We start from the raw sequence: 21,092 nt of genomic DNA on the forward strand, positions 1-21,092 counted from the left end.
CATGTTGCAGTGTGGTTGTAGAATTTATGTATTTATAGCTCATTTGTGAACTCGCCTTCAGAGAAACACCAGAAACCCAGGATGTGGTTTGGCGTTTCTTTAGCTGGATCTGAACAAGTTTGTTTTCAGATTTCCTCGGCAGGTTTGTTTGGAATGCCAGCCAGTGGGATGCGGCTTTGTGAGCGGGTGTCAGCAGAGGGAGATGGAAAGGAGAGGCGAGCTGTTACCGCTGAACTCGGTGGCGTGAGGAGCCTGGGCATTGTGGTGCGCAGGAATTCACGCTTACAGCGTGAACTCAAGGTACCCGTTTAACCCCGCGGCGGCACGGAGCAGCCCGCCGGCCTCCTTGCTGACGGGGCGCCGGCACGGCCGCCTCACGCAGGCAGCGTAGCTCACCAGGGCCCTGCGCAGATCGGCTGCTGCGGGTGGCCCAGAAGGAGAAGGTTGGATTGGCTGGGGGAAGTGTCACGTGAGGCGGAGGCTGTAGCCGTTGACAATAAACATGGAGTCGATCTTCCATGAGAGGGTGAGTGAGCGTTTGTGGTAGGGTTGTGCTGCTTTTTTTTTGGGGGGGGCCGCTCAGCTGCTGTACGGGGTGTTGTGCCACCGGTTGGCCTTCCGGGACGGGAGTCTTATCTGAGGAGCCGCTCGGGGTGGCGGCTGGTTCTCCCGTTCCTGCGATAGCCCAGGGGCAGCTCTCGGTCCGACGGGGTACGCTTCGCCTGTGTCATGCCCCTTCCCGCCATCCTTCCGGGAGCAGGATGAGGTAGCGGCTCAGTTTCCTCTGTCTTGGGGAAGAGCCGAGCTCTTCCTGGTGCCTGTGGCCTGGCCTAGCTTGGCTCTGCTTGGCCTGCCGGCTCCGCGGGGAAACTAAGTGCAGTTAGTGACGATCAAAGAGGGTCAGGCTGAGATACAGTGCTCCTTCTCGCATGGTGACTACTTTTCTTAGGCTTTTGAAAATAGACCTCAAGTATGAGAAGGTACAGGCTACAGCTGCTTATGTTGCTTGTGAGAGAAGTCGCTTAACTGAGAAATGAGCATGAGGGTGAGCAGCGGCAGGCAGGGCCGTTTCTGTGCTCTCGGACACAGCCCTTCACCTACGCTGGCTTGGTTGGGCTTGTGTTATGAGCAGGGAAAGGGAGAGCTGTTAAGGAAGTCCTAATTAATGTACTGTGCTTTTGTGTGCTGAACAGCGTTTCCTGTTTTGGAGGACAAATGCTTCTATAAACTGCTGTGATTTATCCAGTTTCCCAAATATGAGCTATTTGTGCTTTAATGCTATTCAAATATAATTGTCTTTTTTCTCATGTACTTTCCCAGTGTGTCTGCACCTTTATTGTCTTAAGATTAATGTTAGTTTTTATACACTGCTCTCATATATTGCTTGGTTTCCTTAGCAGATAAAGCAAGATAGCAGTGTAACTTAAAAACAAAACAAAACTGTTCTGAAATCTGTGGAACGTGAGAAGTGTTCTTTCAAACTAGGTTTCTATTGCAAAATTTGGCAGTCACTGTGGTATTAAAGAGCAGGTGCCCCTAGGATGAGTGTTGGATTTCAACCATTATGGTCTCTGCTACAATGACCTTGAGTTCTAGTCTAGATTTGAAAATCAAAACAAGTGTACCTTTTCCTTACCTGGTCTAGCTTATTGCATAATGAAATGACAACCTTTTTTAATGACTACATTGCTTTCTAATTTAATAATAAAACTGCTGAAATTGAAGTTGCAGAGCACAGTACATTTAAAATCACAAGCTGATTCTTTGTAGTTGCTACAGGTTTTGGGATGTGGGAGGGGAGCAGCCTTGGATTGCTCTGTAGTAAGTCAGCTATGCAGTTACAAAGTTAAACCTGAATGCCTGTTTTAAATTAGAGTACCAACTACTTTATTTTGTTATCATTATTGGTCTACAAAAAATTTAACTGAAATTCTGTCTCTTAAGGGTTATTTCCCCCCATCAAGCTATGTCAAAATATTTAAAGTGCTGTATGTGCATACACACGTCCTTACACGCATCCTTACACTTCAGTCTGCACACCTTGGATGTTCCAATAAAAGGCATGAAAAATACGGTATTTATAAAGGAAATTTATTAAAACAAAGACCTAAGCAATGAAGCCCTTTTAACAGGGGAATGACAGTTGCAGAAAGTAGGACTAACCATGACTACTACTAGTAGGTACCACTAACTTAGAAGTTAGTCATTTCTTTGATATTAGTATTTGAAAACACTGAAAGTAGGGAAGCAGGTTATATCCAGATAGATTTCAAGGAGGAAATTTCAGATTATGGGAAGATGCAGTATTGTCTGCGTTAAAAAAAAACAACAAACAAAAAAAACCCCAAAAAACAACAAACCTGAAGTTAATGTCTGTTAAGAACTAAGATCAGTTTTCTCTTCTGCGTTTTGCACTTACTATCTACAAATTTTGCATATGAAAGTTAATGTTTATTACTTTAAGATAAAACTGTACAAACACAGACAGTAAAAACCACTTTTAGTTAAATTAAGATCGAAGACTGTAATACAACTAATTTTCAAAGGTATTTTAATATCTTTTTATTTCTGAATGAGATTCATATAATTCTGCTGGAGAAACCTGTGATTCTTGAACAGGTTCTTCTGTTAACAGTTTTATCGTATGACCAGCAGCAGGGATGTGATAGCAAGGGAATAGGACCTGCTGAGCTTGCTGAGGGAAGGACATGAGCTGGAGGAGGCTTCTGGATTCTGTTGCAGCTGGGCTGTGCAGCCTATCCAGCCTTAATAACTCATTGCTCAATTAAGTGATGAAGTCCTAGAAAGTTTCTGTGATCTGCAGTAGAGGGAACTTTCAGTGTTCCTGCTGTAAGGGAAATCACGGGAAATTTGTACATATGATTTGTATGAGCCATTCATGGAAGTTCAAAGTCTGTTCCTCCAAGCCATGCTTTTGTATTCTTAGTTTCTGTGGGTTTGGCGGGAGGGAGGGGTGTTACTTATTTTAGTTGAGGGGCTTTGGTTTTGTTCTTAATAGTGTATGTCACTGGAGTTATTAATGTAAATAAAAAAGGGCTGATTAAAATGAAAGAGAGAAGTGGGATTAAAAAAAATGTTGATCTTGTCTGTACTTGTTTAGTTACTGTACTATTCTTTTAGTCAATTTACTGATTTTTAATTTGAGTTGACAACTGTTATCTTAAATGTGCTGAATATGTAACAAAATATCTGAAGTGTTTTCCATTAAAATGGTTTATCAAGAAAAATCTTTTTGCTGTTTAAAATGCTGAATTTTTATTTTTTTTCTTGTCACCTCATCATTGTCATCAAGATTTCAGAACCGGTATTATTAGTCTCTTTTACCTAAATTCTATTCATAAATTTCATGTGGAAAAGGAGCTTTACTGCTCCTCCAGCTGCTGATCGAAGAAGTAAAAATCTAAACTGATTTTCCAGTGGTTGTGACTTGGAAGAGGACAGAATGTATTGTACTGATAATTGCAGTCTTTGTGAGATTTGGTCAAGTGACTGGCAATTTTTAGTGTTTTAAAAAATAACATTTTGACATTAATTTATTTCCTTTGAGGAAATAAAGTAGCATGCTGTCGTGGTTTAAACCAAATCAGACAACTCGCTCACCCACCCCCCTCGCCCCCTGCCGCCCCACCCCCCGGAGGGACGGAGAGTCAAAAAGAATGCAACTTCCACGGGTCGAGACAAGAACAGTCCACCAACCAAGGCACAACACAAATCACTACTGCCACCACCACCAACGATAAAGGAAACAACAAGGGAAGAGAACACAACACCCCACCACCAGCCAACCAACAGCCCGTTCCCCCCCCAGCCCAACCAAGCACTGACCCATACCTCCTCCAACCCTGCAGTCTCCCAGCCCTTTCGGCTAACTCTCCGTTACCTCCTGGGCATGACGTGCTGTGGTATGGAATACCTCTTTGGTCAGTTTGGGTCAGATGTCCTGTCTCTGCTTCCTCCCAGCTTCCCCTCCTCCCTGGCAGAGCATGAGGCTCACAAAGTCCTTGGTCAGGGTAGACATCGCTTAGCAACAACCGAAAACATCGGTTTCACCAACATTGTTCCCAGGCTGGAAGTCAAAACACAGCACTGCACCAGCTACCACAAAGGAGAAACATGACTGCTACTGCTGAACCCAGGACACATGCATGTTGGTTTGTTCCCATCAAGTTAATGGGAGAATTGTATTCTACAGCTTGCAGTGTAATACATCCAAAGAATGTATGGCATTCTGGGTGAGTGGCAAGGGCAGGATGCCTGAATTAAATGATTGAGTCATTTTACAGAGTGAAGCATTAATGTAATTTTTTGTTGTCTTTTTTTTTTCTCTTCCAATTTAGCAAGAAGGCTCCTTGTGTGCTCAGCACTGTCTGAATAATTTGCTACAAGGGGAATATTTTAGTCCTGTTGAGTTATCCTCTATTGCACAGCAGTTGGATGAGGAAGAAAGAATGAGAATGGCAGAAGGAGGAGTGTCTAGTGAGGAATATAGAACATTTTTACAGGTAAAATCATCTTAATTTGAGGTTACTTGATATTTGCCTGAAATTTAATATTTTGTACCACAGACCCACTATTCTTGCGTAGCTAGAAAAGGTTAATTCCCTAGTGCTGAAACTTCTTAATTTTATAGGTCTTTTCGCTCACACATCTTAAATTTGGCATTCTCAAATGTTATTAGTACAGCTTTACAAAACTTCTCCAAAAAGCTACATTATCCTCATCTTACAGGTAGAGCGATCAAGCATCATGAGGAGGAGGATCAGCAATTTGCCATTTTGGGGGTTATTTTTTTGTAAGCTAGTGGCAGAGGTAGGAGCAGAAGTTTCCATGCCTGCATGTCCTTTAAGCATTGAGCATTTCTAATTTAAAAGTTTGGGGATTTTAATTATTTGGTTACTTAGTTATTGTAATTAGCCTTACATACTAGGGCATACTGAGTTGTTTCTCTAAGTATGTGTAGTTATATTTATTTTCTAAACTTATTTCTGATCTTTTATGCTTACACCATTTTTCCCTTCTCTCCCTCCCAACCTCATACAAAGCAGCAGCCTTCTGTAAACATGGATGATAGCGGATTCTTCTCAATTCAAGTAAGCATGGCTTTATACTGACAGAATTTTTCTATTTATGCAGTGTCTCATGTAATTTAAATAGCATTGAGCTTTTTATCTAGTTTGCAGGTTATAAGCTTAATGGAATTAAGTACTGGCCTTCTAAATCTTCAGAGGGTTTTCCTCTAAGTGACTTGCAGTTCTTCAGTTCATATGCCCTTAAACACATGGTAGGAGCATGGATATCCTGAACTGTGAAATGACATGTGCTGGCAATAAGCTTGATTCTAAGTTGATTCTTACAGGCACTTCACATGTAGATCTTGGCTCCCATAGACTGCTGGTGAAAAAGCAGACTTGAGATTGTTTTCTCAAATATAGACAGTAAAGCCCTTGGCAATGGTTTCAGGATTATCACAGCAAATGGAAAAAGCTGCAATATCTACATGTCAGTTTTTATAACACACACAAAACAACAACAAATGTTATTGAACACCAAACTGGGGGTTGTATCTAGATGGAGGTGAGGATGGCAACATGGTTTAGTATGAGGTATCCCTGCCCATGGCAGGGGGAGGTGGAACTATATGACCTTGAGGTCCTTTCCAGCCCTAACTATTCTATGATTCTTTGCACCTTTGGCTGCCTCCTGAGCTTGGAGTGGTGATTCTTGTTGTTCCAGAATCCCTCAAGAGGCTCTGTTTGTTTTGGTTGGTTGGTTTGCTTGTTTTGGAGGGGGGTTAGTTTTTGTTGTTTTTTTTTTTTAATGGCAGGGCAGGGCCATTCTAATCAGTGAAAAGCTATTAATGGTTTGGCATTTCTTGTATTCCTTCATTGTGCTTTGTCAATATTGAAGCTCAAAAAAAAAAGCTTCCTTACACTCTACTTTTTTTTGTCCTGTCACTGCTCCGCTCACTTGCTGCGCAGTTGCCTGGCTGAAAGGACAGTGAATGTTAATTTAAATTTCTTACAGCATCGTTTCGGTTAGTGCTAAAGAGTTACTGTAATAGAGATGTGCTAATGCAGCTGGCTGATGCTGTGACAGTCCAGTGGTGAAAAATTTCCAGTAGTTACTGCGGGGAAGGATGATACTGTATTAGGGGGATAGGGATGGCAGAGCACTACATTGAGAGCAGAGAGATAACATCAAGTGTGTGTGAGAAGTTTGAGTTACAGCTTTGCCTGGGGGAATAAGCTTATTAATACAACTCAGTTAAATCCTAGTAGTTTTCTTACTTCCCCTTTGATATGGCATGCATGTTAACATTTGCATGTAGATGCATGACAGTTGTGTTTTGAATAATGCGATTTCTAGGTTTCCTAGCAGTGAAGTCCTGAGTTGTATGAAACTAGTATATTTGTTTATAGCAGTTAAGATGGTTGTATTGCTTAAATTAAGATTTGACTGGTTTGATTCATGAAAAGTGCTGTTTTTTGACAGGTTATAAGCAATGCCTTGAAAGTTTGGGGTTTAGAACTAGTCCTCTTCAACAGCCCAGAGTATCAGAGACTTGGGATCGACCCTATGTAAGACATTTTTTTCTTAGCACCCTGCTTTTATTTTACAGAAAAATAATACTCTTAATCTATGACTTAAATCTTTCTTTAAAATTACTCTTTCAAGCTCTGTTGCATTCTGATGGTTTTATTATCCCCTCTGTCTTTAAATTTTTCTGTTTGGGGGTGTATATGAATATCTGTCCTCTCTGCCTTTATGATATCTCAGTATCTGTGGCATCATACATATATGGAGATTTCAGTAATGCTGACAGCTTCCTAAATGTTACAAAAGTAGTATGAGTATGGTTGTATTACTGAAATTTTATTATGTAAGTTTAAAGTAGTGGTAGCAAAGAACTTGAACATTAATATGCACTCCAATAGTAGAGTATTTAATTTTATCTATACCTTTTGTTTTTCTTTTTACAGAAATGAAAAATCATTTATTTGTAATTATAAGGAACACTGGTTTACAGTTCGAAAGTTAGGAAAACAGGTGACATTGTCTCTTTTTACTTAAAAATTGACTTCAGAATGGGGGTGGAAAAGTGGTTGCAACTAGACCATGTGTTGGCCTTTTGCAAGCTTTGGCTGCACTTTAATAGTATCCTATATTAAAAAAAAATAAAAATGAGTAAATGTTAAATGTTTGTAATAACACAAAAATACCAGGGAACTTTTTATGAATATTAGCCTGGAGAAATACCCTAGGATCAATTTCTTAGTGAACCTGTCCTTTAGGGAGCTGCAGTTCTTGTAGAGTCTGTGTGACATCTTCAGCTCTTTTCTTTTCTGCATGAAAAGACGGTGAGAGGACAAAGATCAGCATCCGTATAGAATGCAGACTAATTTTAATGCATAAATTTATTGACATTGTAAAAATAATTTTGCTCATTTAAATGGACAGGCATAAGGAAAAGTTCAAATTTCAAAGGTATTAATATTTATGATTGCTAATGTTTAAGAGTATCCATCAGGATACGGCTGGGGAAAGCAGAATCACAAAATTTTTAGAAAACTTTCAGAAACAATTGTTTTACAAGCAGGAAGTAGTTACTAAAGGTAAGGGGTGGCCATGCAAGTATATGGTACGTACATATAATAACTCAAGTCGCATCCATATCCATTGTAACACCAATGCAGTTTTTTATTTCAGTAGCCAATCATTGTTCTGGATCACACTGCATAAGTTTTATACGACATAGGCTGGTTTGGTGTTTTCAGGTTTGGTTTTTTTTTGTTTTAGTTTGATTTTTTTTTCATAGAAAATGTTCATGAAATGGCTTTTATGTTCTAAAGTAATGGACAGGAGTCTCTTCATGCATTTGGTTCATTTTGCATGTGGTGGCTACCTATCTTGTCATCCAGATTAAAAACCACAACAAAAAAACCCCCACCAAGCAAAAAACAAAAACCAATCCAAACCCAAACAAAAACTGCACAAAACAAAGAAAGAAACCAAACGAGAAAAAAAAAACAGAAAACAACAAACTAAACAAAACCCAACTGTGAGTAAACACATTAAACTCTGCTGTTCTGCTTCAATTTGAAAGTATGGGTCATGTTTACAGGCCATTTTTGGGTATTTAATATCAAAAAGGCTGAATGGTCTCTTGAAAGTATGGGAATGTTGTTTTGTTATATATGCAACCATGTTGGGTGGAATTTTGTGTGATAATATTCTAGCCCAAAATGTTCTAAGTTGGAGGGGTAATGTCTTCTGTTTGTACATGCAGCTTGTAACCACATGAAAACAATGCTAGGTATGTGTTATCTAGAGAGGAATGAAAAAAATAGATTTGATGTGCTTGTCTTCTGTTACAGTTAAAGCAAAAGTAGTTTACCAAACCTTCCTCCTTCATGTTTCCTTTTAAAAGTTTGTCTGTAATCTGTCCATCACATTTGTTTTTGTAACTTTATCGCCCATTCCTGCATTGTTGGTTATCTTACCCTTTTGCAGTGGCAAAGGGTGTTTTTAACAAATTCAGTGACTGAGTGACAGATTGGCAGATAGACACCTCTGTTCTAGCCGAATTATAGTATGGGTCCATCTGCAAGTATGTAACTGCAATATGGAAGTTTAGACAGATAAATGCATTTTTGTGAGAATGGAGATAGAATTATCCTTCTACTGTCTGAAATTATGCTTCCTGATTAAAATGGCTAGTATTGAACAAGTATGTTATAAAAAAAGGTTCTTCAGATTAAATGCAATATATATGGGGTTTTAAAGATAGAATATTTTGACATCCATATTGTATATATTTTTTTCTATAGAAGTGTTATTAATGGCTACTTGTCATCTTCAGGGAACTATAAATAATCTGTGTATACATTTATGTCATATTATAACATTATGCTCTAAACTTTAGTTGGTTTTTTTTAAATGAAAAAATTATCTCAGAAGTAAGCAGTAGTTCACCAGCTATTAAAGGCAGAATGTTTAATTAAGGTATTTTATGTAAAGAATTCAACTTCTGTTTCCTGTATCTGTTAATTTCTTAAGATACAATGTTAACTCATGAAGATTTTCTTCCCTCGTTAGTCTCTGAACAGACTTAAAATTCTGATTAAGCAGAATTTTAGATGCTGTCTAAAATAATTCTTCTACAATTATATTTTGACTTCCCTGTTTTAGTCTGTTTGCTTGGTATTAATGTTCGGTAATGGGAGAGAGCATGCAGTAATTTCCTCACTTCATACCTCCTGATAGCTGAAGAGTATTTGAAGGGTAACCTTTAGCATTAGAGGTCTTGTGCTTCAAGACTTTTTATTTGGTAATTTACTAGATTTATTTAGATACTCCATCATAGAAAATGACCACAATGTACAGAAATGGGTTACCAAGTAATCTTTATGCTAATTTGTTCTCTCAAACCTTTTTTTTTTCTTAATTACAGTGGTTTAACTTGAACTCTCTCTTGATGGGTCCAGAACTAATATCAGATACATATCTTGCACTTTTCTTGGCTCAATTACAACAGGAAGGTAATAGTAACTTGCAGATGTTAAATCTCATTAATTAAAAGTAGGTAATAATTAATTAATTAGAACTTATGTATTCAGTTAATTATCCTTAGTTTTATGATTGAAATAGTGAAATAACCCAAGTCCTTTATAATGAAAGGTAGAGCCCACATTGTAATAAATTGCACATTATTGTGTTCCATGTAGCGTGCATTTTAGAGTGTTTTTTATACACCTTAATGCTGTAGACTTACAACTTATTTTCCTCAGGTTATTCCATATTTGTAGTAAAAGGTGACCTGCCAGACTGTGAGGCTGATCAGCTATTGCAGATGATTCGGGTTCAGCAGATACAGCGACCAAAACTAATTGGAGAAGAGACAGCACAATCAAGAGATCAGAGGTAAGGTAAACAGAGATTTCATTTTAATAATGTTAAAGTATGATTGGTTTCCATGATTAATGTCTCCATGGAGACAACCTCCTTAAGAAGTAATTAGAAGTACTTTTAGTGCAATATGCTTACTACTGTTGCATAAAGTAACAGTAAGCTGGTGAATACAAATGGTGTTACTTCTAAGTGGACAAAAATTACCTGAATAAGGATTCAATCCTTCCATGTGTACAGGTGTTGTATAGTGCAGATTTTTAACTTAATGATTACAGTATTTTTCCAATTATTGTAAAATGGGTAAGCAAATCTTACCAAACTATGGTTAACAGTAATCAATCTATAATTAAGACTGCTTAGTGCATTCTGTCTTAAGTAGAAAAGAACAAGAAACCCATACCTGAATTTAACATCGTGTAATCATACAGCATTCCTTTTTGGAATAATTTCACTGTAATGTTGTAGTGCTGCTCTGTTGTGAAAGGTACTGATAGTATCAAACATCCTTGAAAGCATATAAAGTGCTGCTTCTGCAATAATTTTATCACATTTTCATAGTGAATGAATTGCAATAAGCCAATTGCTTAAGGCTTTTTGGAGGAATTTGTTAATTATGATTTCTTCCACGTTGTAAAGGTAAACTGGTGTTGTAAATTGATGAAATAAAACCAAATGACTTTGCGGTAACATAGAAAGTGTGTATAGTTTATGGAGGACCTATTGCTCTAGTGTGGTCATCAGTTTCCCAAGAAAGAAACACATGCACTGTTTTCTGCTGTTGTAACTGTTTAAGTAGCAGTTGTTTTAAGTAACCGGTATTACTGCTTTTTGTAGGCTTATTGTCTTTGAAGTTTTTCCCATTAAACATGTACATGGGTTTAGATTTTCAGTATTTATTTTTTTACAGCTGCAAGGTCTTCTTGCAGCCCTTTTGTGCTGCTTCACATTTCATTTAGAAATGAAAATACTTTTTTATACAGCAGGTTTTCACAATAGAAATATTTTTTCCAAAAGTTAAAAAAAAAAGTCTAATTAGTAGAAAATACTGACTTTAAATTTCACAGTAAGTTACTATTTCTGCCTGAATTCTGCCATAAATATATCAATTTCACAGGCTACCCAGAAGTGATATGGAACAAGCAATAGATGTTAACCATCCTTTTGATGGAACAGGCATGCTAGATGAAGATGAAGAGAATTTTCAGAAAGCCCTGGCTCTAAGTAGGCAGGAAATGGATATGGAAGATGAAGAAGCTGATCTTCGCAGAGCCATCCAACTCAGTATGCAAGGTGCAGTGCTCATCTAAATTTCTCTTACACTGTTCATGTTGCTTATGCTTTAGGCAGCTACTGAAATTGGTTTCAGTCGGCCACTTCTTCCAGCATGCATCAAGCTCTCTGAAAAGACTGGCTTTTTGGCTTTGAGGCATGGAAGGACAGTTCAGAATTCCCTGTAGCTATCTCCTTTCTGCTTTTGAAAAGTTGAAACTTGCATGTTAGCATTGATCATTTGGAAGCAAGAACAAATTGGCAAAGCGTGGCAGGAAGGAAGGGAAGCAGTCCTAATAAGAAGAGGAGATAGTATCAAGTGAAGTTAGCCTAGGCACTTATTTCTCCAATAAGTATATTTCTTCCTCTGAAGTTTGAAGACATTTTCTGAAGCTGTATTTCATTTACTAACTTCATTTTACAGTAATTAGTAGGATATTGTATGTTCTGGTTTTAGGTAGTCGTCGAAGTGACAGCTCAGGCTCATCACCACAGAACATTCCTCAGTTACCTCACACCAGTCAGACAGACTCCCTTTCTTCAGAAGAACTGCGAAGGAGAAGACAAGCGTATTTTGAAAAGTAAAGTAGTTGATACAAAACTGCATCTGGAAGGGCATGTCCTAATTTCGAGTGCTTTTGGCGTGTGGATGAGTTTCTCACTGAGACCCAACTTTTCTCTCTTAACATGTTTTCCTAACAGTATCTGAATTTTGCTGTTCCCAGGTGGCTCCTTATGAAGAAAACGAACTTGTAAATAATAGGAGTTCAACCTGTTGGTAGTGCAACATCAGGCTTGTGGGGGATGAAAAAAAAATACATGTTGGGTTGGAAAGGACCTTAAGATCATCTAATTCCAACCTCCCTGCCAAGGGCAGGGATCCCTCACAGTTCATGAGGGATCATGTTGCCCAAGGCTCTGTACAACCTGGCCTTGAAAACTGCCATGGATGGAGCATTTATCACTTATTTGGGCAGTCTGTTCCAGTGCCTCACCACCCTCACAGTAAAGAACTTCTTCCCTATATCTAACCTTAACTTCCTCTGTTAAAGTTTAAACCCATTACTTCTTGTCCTATTGCTGCAGTCTCTTATGAAGAGTCGGTCTCCAGCTTCCTTGTAGGCCCTGTTCAGATGTATTTTAAATGAAATCCTGTAAATTTCTGTAATTATTTTTCTGAAGAAAAGCATTCTTTCTCAAAGACTGCTTCTGGTAATGATGCCTCTAATGTGCATCACATGAAAGTGTTCTAGATGATATTTTATGTTGCTGTTCTGGAATACCTTCTTAATACATAGAACCATAGAATCAGCTAGGTTGGAAAAGACCTTTAAGATCATCAATTCCAACCATTACCCCAGGACTGCCAGGTCCACCACTAAACCATGTCACTGAGGGCCTCATCTACACATTTTTGAACACTTCCACAGATGGTGACTGTGGCACAAGTGCAGGACCCGGCATTTTGCCTTGTTGAACCTCATACCACTGGCTTCAGTCCATCGATCCAGCCTGTCCAGATCCCTCTGCAGAGCCTTCCTATCCTTGGTGTTGTCCACAGATTTACTGAGGATGCACTCAATCCCCTTATCCTCACTGGCACTAATACTGAGCCCTGAGGTACACCTCTATTGACCAGTCGCCAGCTAGATGTGATACCGTTTACCACCACTCTTTGAGCTCTGCCATCCAGCCAGTTTCCAGGCCAGCAAAGAATACCTCTATCCAGGCCATAAGCAGCCAGTTTCTCCAGGAGAATGCTGTGAGAAGTAGTGTCAGAGGCTTTAGGTCCAGATAGACAATGTCCACAGCCTTTCCCTCATCAACTGGGCAGGTCACTTTATTGCAGAAGGAGATCAGGTTGGTCAGGCAGGACCTGCCCTTCATGAATCCATGCTGACTGGGCCTGATCCCCCTGTTTTCCTGCACATGCTTTGTGATTTGACTTAGGATCATCTTCTCCATGACACTGATGACACTCCCTGGCACTGATGTCAGGCTGAGAGGCCTGTAGTTCCCAGTGTCATCCTTCCTGCCCATTTTGTAGAGAGGCCTTGCACTGGCCAACTTCCAGTCCTCTGGGACCTGCCCACTAGACCAGGACTGCTGATAGATGATGGAGAGTGGCTTAGCAAGCTCCTCTGCCAGCTCCTTCAAGTACTCTGGGGTTTAACCAATCTAGCCCCATACACCTGTTTACGTCTAAGTGGAGCAGGAGGTCACTAACCATTTCTTCCTGAATTATGGGGACTTCAGTCAGCTCCCCATCTCTGCCATCCAACTCGGGGAACTGAGTACCCTGAGGATACGTTGCTGGGGTACTGTAGCTTTTCTTTATCTCTGTCTCCTAGTGATGAAGGAAATAGAAATGCTATGGATGGGAGAAGTTAGAGTTTGCATGAGAGGGTAAGAATGCAGAACATTCAGATTTTAGGAAAACAGTAGTGTGGCTTGGCCACATAATGCTGGGGTGGTATGATGTCTGAGGGGTAGCAGTGTGAAACAATTGAGCTTTTAGGTGCAGGGCTGTTACTGTACCAAACAGCTTCCACTTCTCACTCTTGGCCTTCCTTACAATGAATTAGACTCGATACAGGTCTCGCACTGATGTTAATCTTATTGTTACAAATTTGTAACGCTTTCAGGCAGCAGCAACAGCAGCAAGATCAGGCCCAAAACCTACACAATAAGCCAGCTCTAAGCTCAAGCACTCTGGAAGCTGACCCAGGTATTGTTTTTTAAGCTATTTTCAACAGTGAAATATTGGGATTTTCTGCTTTTGTGCTCTGTTTCTAACTTGACTGCCTACTTCCTCACTCCAGCAGCCATTCAGATGATGGATCAGAGCCATTACTCTTTTTGGCAGTGAAGGATCACTTTCTTGAAAAGCCTGTTTGACTTTGAGTGTCAATATCCTGTTTCAGAGCATTACTATTAGACCATCTTAGTTCTGGCTTTTTGTTGTTTTGTTTAGCTTGAGCATTAAAGATTGTAATATTTGATGGGATTTGTGCCAATAATTTGTTTTCTAAAGTACTTTTAAAGTTGTATGATAATGTAATAAACTTGGAGTAATATCTGACAAAATTACAGGAACCAGTTTTCAGTAGAATGTAACTATGTAGGCCTTAGTAATGTCAAGTATTGGTGATACAAAATTCATATGTATTACTTGTTACAAACTGACTGTGGATGAAAAGCAAAGTGCAAAATATTCATGATTTTAAAAAACAAAGCCAGTTTTGGGGGTGGGGTGGAAACAGGTGGGTGTGGACAAAGGGAACAATGGTAGCATTTAACTACAGTTGAGAATCAGCTCTGTGCATTTATTACAACTTACATGCATTTATTTTCCTTAGGAGGTGATATGAGTGAAGAAGACATGCTTCAGGCAGCTATGAATATGTCTCTGGAATCCGTTAGAAACAACTTGAATACAGAAGAGGAGAAATGAATTAACTTTTTTCCTCTTATTGTCAAAACACTTAAGTCTCCATTATAATTTTTCTGTGTGGATGTTGCATAAGCAGGGTGCATTTTAGAGTTCTGGAAGCAGGAATGAAAGGGGGACTGGAAGTCAGTGCGGAGGGAATCCGCAATTACAAAAAAGATTGCACTAATTTACAAAACTTTAGCACTCCTACTACAGAACCTTTGTTCACAAGAGTAACTGTATTAAAATTACTTAAACTGTTCACATGAACCAAGTTAGATGTGTAGCAGAAGGAATTTGCATTTTAAAAGCAAGTTTAAATTGAGAAATTTTAAAGGAAATACAGAAGGTACTGAAAGGTGGCATCAACTGATTTCCTTCAGTATCAATGGAAAAACAGATACAAGTAATAAACTGTACTCATAAATGACGAATTTCTTTGTAAAGAATCCCTTAAAATGGGAAAAAGAATTCTGTTTATCTTAGACAATTTGTTTTGTGATTGTTTATTGTGAATGACTTAATGTCAACTTTTCAATCCTGCTGTCCACTTTTGAAATGACCCATTTTGCAGGAGAGACAAAAAATCATAGAACAGTTTGGGTTGGAAGGGACCTTCAAAAGTCATCTAGTCCAACCCACCTGCAATGAGCTGGGACATCTTCAACTAGATCAGGCTGTCTAGAACCACATCGTGCCTGGCCTTCAGTGTCTCCAGGGATGGCACATCCACCACCTCTCTGGGCAACCTTTGCCAGTATTTTACCATCTTCATTGTAAAGAAATTTTTCCTCGTACTGAGTCTGAATCTCCCCTCCTTTAGTTTAAACCATTACTCCTCATCGCAACAGGTCCTGCTAAGAATTCTCTCCCCATCTTTCTTACAGGCCCCTTTTAAGTACTGAAAGGCTGGAGTAAGGTCTCCCCAGTCTTCTCCAGGCTGAGCAACCCCAATTCTCTTAGCTGTTCCTCATAGCAGAGATGCTCCATCCCTCTGATCGCTTTTGTGGCCCTTCTCTGGACCCTCTCTAACAGGTCCATGTCTTTCCTGTACTGAGGACTCCAAAGCTGGACACAGCATTCCAGGTGGGATCTCACCAGCGCAGAGTGGAGAGGCAGAATCACCTCCCTTGACCTTCTGGCGATGCTCCTTTGAACAAAGCCCAAGATATGATTGGCCTGGGCTGCAAGTGCACATTGCTGTCTCATATCCAATCTTTAATCCACTAGTACCCCCAAGTCCTGGATAACTCCCAGTCTGAGTCTTGGGGTACTCTCATTCCCTTATCCCCCAGGCTGTATTGACACCAGGGGTTGTCCTAATCTAGGTGTAGGACCCTGCACTTGGCCCCATTGAACCTCATGAGGTTTGCACAGGCCCACCTCTCGAGCCTGTCCAAGTCCCTCTGAATAGCTTCCCATCCTTTAGGTGTGTCAGCTGTACCATGCAGCTTTGTGTCATCTGCAGACTTGATGATGATGCACTCAATCCCACAGTCTGTGTGGCTGATGAAGATTCTAGAGTACTGGTCCCCGTACAGACCCCTGAGAAATGAATTTTGCAATTCAAGAGATAATCATCAGTGTGCTGTTGATAATGATGTTACTCCTGAATCGGTGACCTCTGACCTTCTAACACTTTCTGGTTTTACTTTGAATTCCAACTCTAAAATTTTCAGATTCATGATTAAAGCAGGATTTTTGCATTGCCCTATTATCTTTTGGCAGATACACTTGACACCTTTGGTTTTGGGGGGTTTTGGGGTTTGTTTTTTTTTAATTTGTTTTTGTTTTCTTAGGCTCTTTCCAGTTATGCCACTGTCTTTACTACAAAAGCAGCATATAATCAGTTGGGTTGAACAAGTTTTATTTTCTACCTTTTCTGGAGTCTTTTTTTCCTCTTCAAGCTCAACCTTTCCAGTCTTTCAGTAGGGAAGAGCTGTAACTGAGTCTAGGAGAAAGGAGGAGGGGATTTATGTGCCATGAAGTCAGTGCCACACAAATAAGGTGCATTCTTGCAGTCTGAAATGACCCCTGTGCAAATCACTCATTTAAGAATGAATATTTATGTCTGTGTGGATGTTCTTTCTGAAACGCTTTTCATGAGTGTCTGTCAGAATGTTGCAGCCTTTTCAGGAATGGCCTTTATTAGTGCACCTTACAATTTTTTATCATGCTGTTTCTGATCCTGAGAAAAACTGGGGAGCAAAGTATGCGAGTAGCTTAAGCTATTGGTTGTAAGACAGTTGCTTTGATATCCAGGATGAATGTGTAAGAGGGTGACCAAACCTGACTTTCAACTTCAGTGCAACAATTGAAATATGTTACATTTTCCTAAATGGTGCTTGAAACACAAGTTCTGTTTACATCTAAATTAAACGGAAGTATGTTGTAGATAGGGTATGTAAGCTGTAGTCCACATAATGCATTGTTAGCACAGGCATTCTGAGAATCTTTTGAAGATAACCCTCAATTTCTTTATCAAAATATTCTAAAGTTAGATCATTGCACACTAGTAACGTTTAATTAAAATTAGTATGAAATGAATGGTATCTAGATGGAAATACACATTCAGCATCAAGTAGTACTGTATGTGAAAGGGCTTTTACCTCTCAGTAAAGATTTGTTTACAACACTGGTTTCTTGATATCTGAGGATATTATTATGTTATACCTAATTGGACCTAATTCTGTTTTCCTTAGCTGTGTGCTGAATTTCCACCAATGTCATCAGAACCACTGTATGTGTTAGTATGGATTTTGGCATGCAACAGCGCTACTTTTTAAAAGCTTATTTTAAATTTTGTCTTTTAAAATAACTCTGTTATGCGCATTATAATTAATAGCTGTAATGTCTCAAAATAATACAGCTAAACAACGGCTTTAAAAGCCCATGTGTGCATATACCATTTTGAAATGCTATGTATGTTTTTCAGGATGAAAATTTCTGCCTTCAGTTTAAAATGTATATGAAACTGAAACTTTCTTTCCTGAAGTCTCTAAAGCACTGAATTGTTTCCTTGCTTGTCTGTAAATCCACAGCTTTAATTTCCCGTCTTTTGTTGTGCCATGAACTGATTCTGAAATAAGACTCTCTGTTTTATAAATAGGTATAGGCTGGCAATTTGATACCAGTACTTGGAACCTGGACCTTTTATTCCCTATTATATAAAAATATATTATTTCTATAGCTATATAGTGTGGCAGCCCTATATTAAAAATATAAGAAAAAAAAAGCCCCTTGAATTGCATTAACTGTAACCTGTGACAATTACATGTTTTTTATAATCACTAAAGCATGGAGGTTTGCATTTGAACTTTCTTGCCACTTTGTAAATTACTTTATCACCCAAGTGTTTTAATATGTAGGGAACATAAACAAACAGTGCCTGAAAAGCACATCTGTGTCAGTCATTACAGGGCTAACCATACTCCCTTCTGTGCAGAAACACTGTCACTCTGCAAATACCAGTTTAATTTTCAGAGGTATGTCCAGTTTCATGAAGTAGGTATATCAGCCTAGTCAAGGAGCTAGAGGTAGTAATTTAAGCTATGTATGTTAATTGCACCAAAGGAAAAGACTAATACTAATTGGTTACAGTATACATTTTATAACCCAGACCTAAAGTTCAAAATGTGTGGACCTGCCAAGAAGCTGTCAATAAAAAGCCAGTCTCATTTTTTGGTGTGCATTCTTTTGGTGATAAGCAGTCCTCAACGTGGCTGAACTATACTCATAAAGCATTTACTAATAGAGAGCCTATTCCTACTGTTATCTGTTCTGCCAAGCTGTTAAGTGTTTTTTTGCATGTTGTAGCTTTAGGCCAAAGTCCATTGTAAAAGAGCAGAAACTGTTTTGTTGTTTGTTTTTTTTTTTAAATTACAGTATGATATATGAGGGAATTTTAGACTTCTTTCAGCCAACATATTTTTACTGTCTTCCTCGCAGTGAGCAGTCTATGTGACTGCTATGTAATTCATGTTTTCCTGCCTATAGACATCAAAGGGGTAGGCAAAATGAGTGATACTTATATTAAATATCTTTCAAAATTACTTCTGTAAGCATAAGCTGTAAACTGTTTTCATGGTCTTGTAATGAGGATGGGAGGAAAAAGTGTTGTAGAATCATGGAATAGTTAGGGTTGGAAAGGACCTTAAGATCATCTAGTTCCAACCCCCCTGCCATGGGCAGGGACTCCTCACACTAAACCTTGTCACCCAAGGCTCTGTCCAACCTCACCTTGAACATCACCAGGGATGGAGCATAAATGCATTCATTTGTAATGCAGTCATGCTTGAATGCAATTCTTGTTAGGCACAGCAGGTATAAATATGAGTTATTTAGAAGTTCTAATTTTTCTGGTCTTGAAACTAATCTGGTACAATCCTGGCTTACTCTCCAACATTTGGGCTCCTTGTGCCCTTTAAATAACTTCAGAAAGTTTAAATGTAATTTTCAGATAAGGTACTATTTTTCATACTTACTTACTTTGCAGGCTACTTAAAAATAACCAATACAAAGTTAAATTTCCAATGTGTTTTAATGTTGGACTATTATTACTATTACAAATCTGTAAAATGGTGGGGAGTTTAAAATGTCTTCTGCACATGTCTAGTAAAGAATTGTATTTCTGTATCTCAAGACTAATATTATTATTTGCAACCTGCTTTATTACAAAACTGACAAGCTTTTACAAATTACCAAGAACATGTTACAGTTCTAAAATGAAATTTCCTAGAATTTACTGTTTCAAAAGTTGATGAAAACATACAAATGGTGGCCTTTTTACTGGGGAATGGGATTGGAGAACTCTAGTTACTCAGACTTGCAAAGGCGTATGATTGTACAACTCATTTTACCAGGACATAATTTTAACAGAATCAAAAAGAATCCAAGGAAAAGAAAATTTGAAGTGGAAACTTTAAGGGGTTAGATATAAAATAGTGTTTCTCACTGAGTAAGCCATTACTGTCTTGACTAAACCAAACTTAATGCCTGGAAAATCTTCATAGTTACTTAGAAATCATTAAAAAAAACCAACCAAACAAACAAACCAACCCCAACCGTACAGGTAATAGATACAATGATATAAACTCATTTCACACATAATTAGTTGTTCAAGTAGGAACAATGCTTACTATATACAAACTGGCCTCATTCAAATACTTGATTCTTTACTTCAAATTAGTAGCTTCTTTGTGTTGTATCCAGGTTCCAATCTGAAAAGCATGAGCTCTTTTGCAATAAACTCTTTTAAACTGCATACACACATTTTGCCTTATTTGTATTTCGGACATGGAGGGAATGCTTCAGTATTTAGCCTGCCATAGTCACCTCCTTTGTCAACTGCAGTTCTTCACAATGTTGAAGTACATGTGACTTTTCAACTCCTCTTAATCAAAATCAAAATGTTTTTACTTTATTTTCTTGGTTAAGAAAAGCAAATAATAGTTACTAAGAGGATTTTTTTTTTTTTTTTCTCTTAACATCCCCTTCCCCCCCATTTATAGCCAGTGTGTGAATTCAGGAGAGAAAACTTGTAAAAAGGTTTGGACAGAAAGGGATGTAATATTTAAATGCCACTAAGCAAAAAAAAGGATAAAACCCTTGATACTGTCTTCAAAGCATGCAAGCACTGATAAAACTTTATTTTTTGCTACATGAAATTCTACATGTACAAAACAGTGTGGAGTTACGATTTTGTAAGAGAATATTTTATTTTTCATCTCTTGCCTAACAGCTGTGTACTTTAGAAATCATTTTCAGTAAAAAATTTTTCATCTTGAGACTGCTTTCAGGATCATGTCTTCAGCTCTGGATTCCTAAACAATCTTTGTTTCTGTTTTGTGTATATAAAGCATATAACACTGAGAAGATTAAAAAAGGGAAAGGTGAAATGCTTTGTCATTGTTTCGACTGGAAAATGGCAGTGCTGTCTGATATTTTGAAAATGCTTTTGAAATAGGCATGAATATATACGGTTGTATTTGATACCACTTTTTTAAATAAATATGATTATAGCTTCTAACATTTCTCTCTTGACCCCAGTATTTATGTATGTGCTTTCTCTTATGTGTGAATTGGGCACAGAACCATCAAACATTAAAACTGTACCTTTGCTATCAATGGGCCTTGCACCAGATGTGTACACATATGAGCAGTGGGGCAATTTTCTGTTGCTGATAACTGACATTTTACCATCTATGATTCCCTTGATCTGTTGATACTCCAGAATTTATGTAAAGACACTTCTGAGGAAGGGAGTTGGTGCCAATTATAGTTATCCTACATCTTTACAAATTGTATGCTTTATATTTTAAAATCAGTTACTGTTTCCTGTTTTGCTTCCAGAACACGCATTCTTTTTGTGACACAATGCACTGTGCTACTTTATTAACTTCTTGCCTTACTTGGCATTATAAAATGAACCACAATATGAGACATTTTTATAATTTCTAAA

At 38.5% G+C, this 21,092-nt stretch overlaps 1 protein-coding gene across 8 annotated transcripts; it reads left to right on the forward strand.

Annotated features, from left to right (window-relative positions):
• The first annotated feature begins 89 nt into the window (after positions 1–89).
• ATXN3 (ataxin 3) lies at positions 90–19,522 on the forward strand. Of its 8 annotated transcripts, XM_062638163.1 has the most exons (12): positions 462–526; positions 1,771–1,821; positions 4,359–4,523; positions 5,067–5,111; positions 6,514–6,599; positions 7,002–7,068; positions 9,473–9,560; positions 9,810–9,942; positions 11,045–11,220; positions 11,657–11,780; positions 13,845–13,927; positions 14,559–19,522. In XM_062638163.1, exons 1-12 carry the CDS (start codon positions 503–505, stop codon positions 14,651–14,653), a joined length of 1,137 nt encoding a protein of 378 aa, XP_062494147.1. In that variant the 5' UTR covers positions 462–502; the 3' UTR covers positions 14,654–19,522. The 8 variants fall into 8 exon arrangements, with proteins under 8 accessions (XP_062494185.1, XP_062494137.1, XP_062494154.1 ...); XM_062638153.1 differs by lacking the exons at positions 462–526; positions 1,771–1,821 and adding an exon at positions 100–300; XM_062638178.1 differs by lacking the exon at positions 1,771–1,821 and having other exon boundaries at positions 394–526.
• The last annotated feature ends 1,570 nt before the right edge of the window (positions 19,523–21,092 follow it).

The sequence above is a fragment of the Pezoporus occidentalis genome, unplaced genomic scaffold (assembly GCF_034315485.1).
Source record: "Pezoporus occidentalis ecotype Australia unplaced genomic scaffold, CSIRO_AGI_Poc_V1 ctg115, whole genome shotgun sequence".
Lineage (NCBI taxonomy): Eukaryota > Metazoa > Chordata > Aves > Psittaciformes > Psittacidae > Pezoporus > Pezoporus occidentalis.